This window comes from Anoplopoma fimbria, chromosome 9, assembly GCF_027596085.1.
Source record: "Anoplopoma fimbria isolate UVic2021 breed Golden Eagle Sablefish chromosome 9, Afim_UVic_2022, whole genome shotgun sequence".
Lineage (NCBI taxonomy): Eukaryota > Metazoa > Chordata > Actinopteri > Perciformes > Anoplopomatidae > Anoplopoma > Anoplopoma fimbria.
In genome coordinates this window covers 24,956,410-24,966,135 of record NC_072457.1, presented here as the reverse complement: position 1 = coordinate 24,966,135, position 9,726 = coordinate 24,956,410, and the positions used below count along the sequence as shown (strand labels likewise).

Below are 9,726 nucleotides of genomic sequence, written 5' to 3'. Positions count from 1 at the left end.
AAAACTAAACGCAAATGAACAAGCATTTCTTTAAAATCACAAGATTACGGCCTGTATGATTGTTGAACAGATAAAGAACTTGCACCTTCCTATCAGCATACATATCAAAGAAATTATACAGAAATAGTGTAGAAAATGTGCACAATTAGTTGATTATTCCATCAAACATGGCTACCCTCGCTAGTCAGCACTAGAAATACTAGTGCATTAAACTTCTTACATAAAAAATGATGCAAACACCCAACAGTTTGACTCTGAGGCATGATATATGTGTTCCAGAAAATGGGAAAGGATGTGAAAGGCAATCAATGGTTGAGAATAGAATGTATAAAAGTGATAACACCTATGAAGTTGTGTGGGACCTTTTACAAAATCGGCCTTGTACTGGCAACTGTCAGCAATCCGCCCTGCAGTGTGTGTGTGTGTGTGTGTGTGTGTGTGTGTGTGTGTGTGTGTGTGTGTGTGTGTGTGTGTGTGTGTGTGTGTGTGTGTGTGTGTGTGTGTGTGTGTGTGAGAGAGAGCTAGAAAGAGAAAGAGATAGAGAGAGTGACAGAGCTGCCTAATCCTTTTCACTTAGCAGCAGAGTGTCATTGACTGTCATTGACAACAGAGTAGATACCCCAGGCCATGCTCTTCCCCGGTGGTACACAACAACTGTAACAACAATCAACATCAAGCTGCTCTCACTCTCTGAGCCTATAACAAGAACAGCTACTGGAGGGCATTCCCGCTGCCAAGGTGACTTCTGCTGGTGTGTGTGTGTGTGTGTGTGTGTGTGTGTGTGTGTGTGAGTGTGTTAGAACAGGGGGTTGTATAATGTGTGAAGCAAGTCTGTTATAGAAGCAAAGGCAGATACACCACAACTATAACTGGATGGCTGCATCGATTTCCTGTTGTACACAAACTAGACTAACGACTGTCAAGCAAGCCTTGGTGTGTGTTTAGCTTTGTGTGTGATTGACTGTGTGTGTGTGTGTGTGTGTGTTAGCTTGTGTGTGTGTGTGTGTGTGTGTGTGTGTGTGTGGGGGGGGGGTTGTGTTTGTGCATGCATGCATGTATGACAAATTGTAAAAAAAGAGGAACGAGAGAGTAAATAAAAGACAGATATTGGTAGAAAAAGTAAAAATACATTTCTTGACTTGTTTCATGATTTATTCATTTTCTGACTTGCTGCTGCTCTCATATTTTCCAGCCATCAAACCAACAGTCTATTAGCTGGATGGATTTTGATAGTTTTGATGCATTTGGACCCATCCAGCTAAATGTGTCAAATTGTTTATTAATGTATTAGTACTATTGCAACAATTACATATGACTAATGTAATGACTAATTTAATCAAATGTAAAAAAATCCTCACAATTCTTTGAATTTTATTTGTATAACATCCTTCATACAAAGATGCAAAACAAAAAGTTTTACAAAAAAGGGATTACTAACAGAGCAAAGCAAATATCCTGCTAGTTGACAAAAGGGTAGACAAGTTATACAAAGCGCCAGTTCTGCTTCAGTGATAATACTGAATAATGAAATAATAAAACAACCATTTAGGGCAAACCCATTTAGAATACAGGCTTAGACACAAATAACTGAAATACATCTGAGGATAACTGATATTAAAAACAGAAACAAGTGGGCTGCCAGTGCTTCACATTTGAATAGTAATTGATTGTATTGTATTTGAAGGAACAGTGTGAGTTGTGAAAATAAAACAGTTGATGGCTGTATAATGTGGCTTTGAGGAAGGAAGTCTTCCTTTGACCAGATATAGAAGAAGCAGCATCGTTGAGGTACTTCTTCATGCTAAAAGGCAGATACACCACAGCTACATGGCAGCGTGCATCAATTTCCTGTTGGTGATGAGTGTGATATTTGTGTGTGTGTGTGTGTGTGTGTGTGTGTGTGTGTTGTGTGTGTGTGTGTGTGTGTGTGTGTGTGTGTGTGTTGTGTGTACACAGGGAAAGCAAATATAAAATATTTTAAGGTCAACGATGCAGTGTCTTTGGATATTTCATTAGATAAAACCTCTCTTGTTTTTTTTTTTTTTTCTTGCGTTGCGCTGCAGACTACATCGGCAGCACTGTCACAGGCAGATTTCAGTTCGTTCACTGAGCTTTATGGGCAACATTTCAGTGAGAATGAGTCTGTGTGCACTCTTTGTCTGAGTGCCTTTGGCTAACATGATGCCAACTCCATAAAGTAATGGAGTCATAAAGCAAGACAATGGTAATCAGACTTAGTGACAGCATAGAGGGCAGTGATATTGTGTTTGGATATACATATAATTGTATCCTTTCCTTCTCTTTCCTGTCCTGTCTATTGTCATATCATATCTCTACATTTTTACATAAAAAATGATCAAGAAAGTATCCTCCTTCAGGTTGCCGGTGGTAGCTGGGCCAGGGAGTAGAGAGAGTCATTTTCGTTGCTCTCAGATGGATTTGGTTCACATTGTCCAATGGGTTGAATTTGCTCTTCGGGCAGTTGAGCAACAGAGTACACCAAGTCACATGTGACTCTGCTCTCTGTACACGCCCCTCTTGAATTGTCCTCAAACCTGAAAGGATCGTTTAAGTAGCTATAATCGCTCTCAGCTGCTAATTCAGTGTCTTGGTGTTGGGAATAAATAGCACAGAGGACTTCTTGGGCAGTCTGGTCTTCAGGTCTTATTTCGTCGTATTCAACATCCTTGAAACAGAAACCAGACAGAAAACAGTGTTAAACTGAGTTAAACAATCCTGAAACCAGGTGACAAGCACATTAAGGTGCTGAACAGTCAATCACATTTGAAAAACTGTCTTGATACCACTGAAATGGGGACACAATAATAAAAACTAAAATATTATGTTGTCAAAATAAATCCCACACACAATTTATGAAACGCAACTTGTTATTGACAGTTTAAGTCTGATCTCCTACTAAAGTTCTCAGAGCACTTTCACACTTACTTTCACACATCATGCTTATTAAATAACCATATTATTAGCAGTGTTATTTGCTGAAAACAAACCTGGTCATCTAATTGCTTTGCATCTATACTCTTCAATCCCGCATGCTGTGTTCTCTATTCAGGGCCTAAAAATCCCACATGATGGTCTTTAAAACTGCTGATTAATTATAAAAGCCTTCAGATAATCCCACTGCATTCTTTATTTTTTCATAATAACAATAATAATAATAATAATGTTAAGAAAAATAATAATAATGATGATAATAATACAAAATATAATGATTACAATAATAATAATAATAATAATAATAATAATAATAATAATAATAATAATAATAATAAGAAGAAGAAGAAGAAGAAGAAGAAGAAGAAGAAGAAGAAGAAGAAGAAGAAGAAGAAGAACCAGAACTGACCTCTTGTGCGTCTTCTTGTGGAGTATCAGCCCTTGAAGTCACTTCTGTAAACATAAAGGACGACATTTGCTAATATCTCTGGTGGAGGTTTTACTGGAGGTAGGTATGTTTTGATTTGTGGGTCTTACTCGTTTGCTGTTTCATCATCTTGCTCATGAGCTTCAGTGAGACCATCAGTATGGTTAATATGGCGATGACACCTATAACCAAATATGGTACACTTCCTGGACAAAGACAGAGATAGAAGGAGGCAGATGGAAATAAAAAACTTGATCACACTTCATGGTACTGAGCACAAGCTCATATCATCTTTGCTACAAATAAATGTATTAATATTCACAAACTTTTTTCACAGGACATGTGAATACTGATATTTTGTTGCATGGACTGCATCTTTTTAGATTAAAGTAGCAGGCATGATGCTGGTAAGTTTCACGAATAAAGAGGTACTGGCAATTCCTGCATATCTGAGCACAACAAGACTATAACATTGCTTATTGTGTGTATGTGTATTTATATATGAATACTTATGATTTGCAACTTCAACTTACATTAAAATATATGCAGTAGATTTATTAAAATATATAATATGTATGGTTCAGATGAGTGCACTCACTTCCAAATCCTTGTGTTGCTGATGCAGCAGGTGTTGTTGTATTGAGGGTGGTGTATGGCGTAGACATATTAGTAATAATATCTGAACTGTTTGAAGACATCGTGGAGTTGGTTGTAACTGCAACTGAGTGAGTGGAAACAACAATCATTGTTTTTGGAGTTGTCTTGGGACTAGGGGATTTAGCTCAAATGAAAAGACGCAGTATCAACACATATCAACAATTTGGACAGTTATAAATGAGAAAATAAAGAGCATTAACTTACCATCTTTCACATGAAGATTCACCTTCATAAATGAATCAGGGCCAACTCTCTCCAGTCCACAAATGTATTTTTTGGAGTCTGACTTTTGGAGATTAGTGAAGGTCACCAACAGGCCTTGTCCTATGTTATATAATGTTATTCTGTTTTCATGTTTAGTTTCTCCATGTGCTGCTTTGATGATGATGTGATGATCTTCCGAACATGGACTCACACAAAAGTACTTAACATTATTTTTTACGTCAGTCCAAACGTCCCAGTCTGAGCAGTTGATTGTCACATTCCCCCCAACACATCCGTTTACGTTGAGAGTCTTCATCTCCACAATACTCAGAGCTACAAGTTGAAATAAAGGAAACATTTTGCCATTGTCATAGTGTCAATGTACATTTCTTGTAATATTGGGCAATTTTTATTACTCATGATGGCAAAATTAATGGTTTATTTAGCATAATAAACAAAAAACACATCATCCAACAGCCAGAGCTTTTTAAACACAAGCTACAGTAGGTAAAATTACAGAGAAAACAGAAGAAAAAAAAATTAACTCACCAGTAAGAATACAAGAGAATGCATAGATTTGTATCATTTTGAAAACGATGATGAAAGAACAAATGAACAAGTGCATGGACTCCTCAGGTCAGTCGACACAGTGTTAACAGTTCCCCTTCCCCTTATGTCATCCTGTCATCAGTCATAACTCCTCCCTTTACTTTGAACACACACACACACACACACACACACACACACACACACACACACACACACACACACACACACACACACACACACACACACACACACACACACACACACACACACACACACACACATACTAACACTGTCACACTAACACACAAAGCATAAAGTGTATTGTGTAAGACTATGTTAGTGTGCACAAAACAGAAAACCATACACATATAACAGGAAGTCTTTATTTATTGAGAATTTGAACAGATAGCAAAGAGAAATGCAAAGTAAAATGTAAAAGATAATATTTGTTGCCGTGGATTTCAAACAAAAACACAATGGCACAACAACTTAGTGTGCATGACACCATGCAAGTGAAGCTTGTTGGCAGATCAAGACGCAACAACTTTAAAAAAAGAAATCATTATTTTGTACTAAACTTTGCATTTTCTTTCTTTCGTGATATGTTTTTCAAATTCAGAGCAAATTAAAGCACATGAGACAAAGTATTTTTGTCGCAGTCTTTAGCATTGTTACGGTCACTAGTCATATTTAGGACAGATGTGGGCAAATCTTTCAAAAGGATTAACCCACAAAAAGGCACTTGGACCTGATGACATCCCTGGCCGAGCTTTCTGGTTGTGTTCATACCGACTGGCAGATATCTTCACTGACATTTTCAACCTCTCACTGCTCCAGTCTGTAGTCTCCAAATCTTTCAGTAAGACCACCATTTTCCCTGTCTCCCAAAATACCAAAGCCTTCTGCCTGATCACTACCGCCCAGTAGCACTCACCTCCACCATCATGAAGAGCTTTGAGCGGTTTGTTCAACACTTATTCCCTTTGCATGGAGGCCCAATAAATCTACTGACAATGCCATAACCCTAACCCTCCACACAGCCCTCTCCCACCTAAACCAGAGAAAAACTAATGTGAAAATGTTGTTTGTTAGACATTGAACACGATTGTGCCTTCTAAGCTTGTCATCAAGCTCAGAGACCTGGGGCTAAACATCACACTCTGTGATTGGATCCTGAGCTTCCTGAAGGGCAGACCCAAGGCTGCGTGGAAAGGCACACCATGGCCGTGCGACCATGTGGACTGAAGATTGTCTTTAGTAAATGCGGGCCAGTGTGGAAAATGTTTGTTATTTTAGTCTTTCAGACTTCTGCCAAATAATGGTGATGCAATTACTCCTGCTGCATTGATAATCCAAATTTGTGACATCGATGTGTGGACTGCCATACCCTTTCAGAGGGTGAGACAGTGCTGTAGACGTGGTCTTGATCCATGGTCGATGGTTGGAGTGATTGGTCGACTTCCTCAGGACCTGCACTCCTGTGGGAACAGAACATGTTTGTTTGTTTTATGTTATTAGAATAGTCCCATATTAAACTGAGTGAAATAAAATGCATTTTATAGAATGTAATTGAAATTGAAAGACAATTCATTGGTGTAACGGATCAACAAAGCACACACATTTGCATAATTGACCTTAAATTGCATTTTGGTTGGTAGTTGCAGGCTACATTTTTTTTTAAATCTTTAAATATTCTGCCATAAAATGGTGATGCAATAGCTACTTCTGCAGTGATCAGTCAAATTTGTGACATCGATGTGTGGACTGCCATACCCTTTCAGTGGGTGAGACAGTGCTGTAGACGTGGTCTTGATCCATGGTCGATGGTTGGAGTGATTGGTCGACTTCCTCAGGACCTGCACCCTGTGGGAACAGAACATGTTTGTTTGTTTTATGTTATTAGACTAGTCCCATATTAAACTGAGTGAAATAAAATGCATTTTATAGAATGTAATTGAAATTGAAAGACAATTCATTGGTGTAACGGATCAACAAAGCACACACATTTGCATAATTGACCTTAAATTGCATTTTGGTTGGTAGCTGCAGGCTACATTTTTTTTTAAATCTTTAAATATTCTGCCATAAAATGGTGATGCAATAGCTACTTCTGCAGTGATCAGTCAAATTTGTGACATCGATGTGTGGACTACCATACCCTTTCAGTGGGTGAGACAGTGCTGTAGACTTGGTCTTGATCCATTGTCAATGGGTGCAGTGATTGGTAGACTTCCTCAGGACCTGCACTCTGTGGAAACATACTTGCAAATTAGACGGAGTAAATTACATTTTATTAGAAGTTAATTGAAACTTCAGCAACGCATCAACTAGATCATTTAATGTTCTTCTCCAGTCTGATGTTTGACTTGAAGTTCAACGGATCGTCATCACCATGTCTACATGCTTCATTGAGTTGCTGCCATGTGATTGGCTGATCAGATGTTTGTGTTAACAGGCAGTTGAACAGGGGTTTCTTAATAAAGTATATACATGCTTAAATGCATGATGAAAAACTGCAGAATTACTGCAATATTTAAGTGTGGCATTGCCCTACACATGCTTTAAGATTAAAAATGGCAAATACTCACCTTTCTTGAGTCTTCTCTTTGGGTGCTAACAACCACTGAAAAACATAATTTTGTTATTCGGTCTGGCCATAATAACGGTCAATGGATGTCATATAATGGAGGATATACGATACAGTGGCGGTGCTGGATGGTTTGGCGTTCTAGGCCAAACTTTCAGTCAGCACCCTTTCCAAATATTTTGTTACATTTATTCAAATTTAGAGTGAAATGTAAAATAAAATCTATGTTAACCATAAATTAAAACAAAACCATGTTATGGGCTATGCTTATCCCAATCCCTAGTTTATTCAACTACTTAAAGAAGAATTAACTCTAAGATCCCATGTTTAGTAATCGTACCACACACTGCCACTGTACACGGTTTGGTTTGTGTGTCTTACTCAATTGTTTCTTGATCTTCTTCCTGGTAAGAATTAGGCTGACCATCACAACGGTGAATATAAAAATCGATCCTGTAATCAAATATGGTACAATGCCTGTCCAAAGAGAGAAAGAGAGAAAGATGAACAGATTCGTGACACATCTTACAGCAGCTCGCTCTTTACTTATAGGTCCATACAAATGAATACAAATACTATGACATTAAATTGAAATGTTAAGGTATCAGGATTTAAGGGCAATAACGTAGTTTGTAAAGAGGCGCTTTTGGCAATGAATGGGATTTAAAACATGTGTTATTTTATTTCAAACCATGAAGCCATTTGATTACAGTCATGCCTTTCCATGTCAGTTAAGCATAACTAAAACAGTTAGAATGTATATCCTTGTTGAGGACTTCTATTTACTTTGTCAAAACACATTTTTCATTCATTCCTTAATTGCATATTTTTCTTTTAATATCTCAACAGCTTGATGATACTACTGCAGTAGCACCTGAGATATAATTTAAACTCTGCTTTGCAATTTAAGTTTAAAGAAAAACGCATGCATCAAGTTCAAATGAGAGCAATTCATACCGATTCCTTGTGTTGCCGTTGCAGAAAGTGTTGTTGTATTGAGGGTGGTGTATGACGTAGACATATTAGTAATAATCTCTGAACTGTTTGAAGACATCGTGGAGCTGGTTGTAACTGCAACTGAGTGAGTGGAAACAACAATGATTGTTTTTGGAGTCGTCTTGGGACTAGGGGATTTAGCTCAAATGAAAAGACGCAGTATCAATACATATCAACAGTTATTACTGTTTTTTCTTTTTTTTTAAATGAGAATTTACAGAGCATTAGCTTACCATCTTTCACGTGAAGATTCACCTTTATATATTTATCAAAGCCAACTCTATCCAGTCCACAAAAGTAGGTTTTGGAGTCTGACTTTTGGAGATTAGTGAAGGTCACAAACAGGTCTTCTCCTTTGTTAAATAACGTTATTCCGTTTTCATGTTTAGTTTCTCCATGTGCTGCTTTGATGATGATGTGATGATCTTCCGAGCACGGGCTCACACAAAAGTACTTAACATTATTTTTTACGTCAGTCCAAACGTCCCAGTCTGAGCAGTTGATTGTCACATTTCCCCAACACATCCGGTTACGTTGAGAGTCTTCATCTCCACAATACTCAGAGCTACAAGTTGAAATAAAGGAAACATTTTGCCATTGTCATAGTGTAATTGTCATTTCTGGTAATATTGGGCAATTTTTATTACTTCAAACTTCTCTTTTTTTCAAAAATAAAACCACTTCATGATTTTTTTAGCATGATAAACAAAAAGCATACCATCCAACAGCCAGAGCTTAAAAACACAAGCCACTGCAGGTGAAAATACAGAGAAAACAGAAGTTTTTTTTTTTTACTCACCAGTAAGAATACAAGAGAATGCATAGATTTTTATCATTTTGAAAACGACGATGAAAGAACAAATGAACAAGTGCATGGACTCCTCAGGGCAGTCGACACAGTGTTAACAGTTCCCCTTCCCCTTATGCCATCCTGTCACCAGTTGCAACTCCTCCCTGTCATTTGAACACAGACACACACACACACACACACACACACACAGACACACACTCTCTCTCTCGCACACACACACACACACACACACACACACACACACACACACACACACACACACACACACACACACACACACACACACACACACACTCTCTCACACCCAGACGCACGCACGCACACACACACACACACACACACACACACACACACACACACACACACACACACACACACACACACTCTCACACACACACACACACACACACACACACACACACACACACACAGTCACACACACTCTCCCCCCACACACACACACACACACACACACACACACACGCACACACACACACACACACACACACACACACACACACACTCTCTCTCACACCCAGACAC

General features: G+C 38.3%; 1 protein-coding gene across 2 annotated transcripts; it reads right to left on the bottom strand.

Annotated features, from left to right (window-relative positions):
- Positions 1-2,077: 2,077 nt before the first annotated feature.
- Positions 2,078-9,279, bottom strand: LOC129096105 (uncharacterized). 2 transcript variants are annotated; one of them, XM_054604768.1, is made up of 6 exons: positions 9,172-9,279; positions 8,606-8,937; positions 3,978-4,100; positions 3,490-3,585; positions 3,362-3,405; positions 2,078-2,686 (listed from the first exon to the last, which is right to left on the bottom strand). In XM_054604768.1, exons 2-6 carry the CDS (start codon positions 8,895-8,897, stop codon positions 2,375-2,377), a joined length of 867 nt encoding a protein of 288 aa, XP_054460743.1. In that variant the 5' UTR covers positions 8,898-8,937; positions 9,172-9,279; the 3' UTR covers positions 2,078-2,374. The 2 variants fall into 2 exon arrangements, with proteins under 2 accessions (XP_054460743.1, XP_054460744.1); XM_054604769.1 differs by lacking the exons at positions 8,606-8,937; positions 9,172-9,279 and adding an exon at positions 4,790-5,034 and having other exon boundaries at positions 3,978-4,094.
- Between the last annotated feature and the right edge of the window lie 447 nt (positions 9,280-9,726).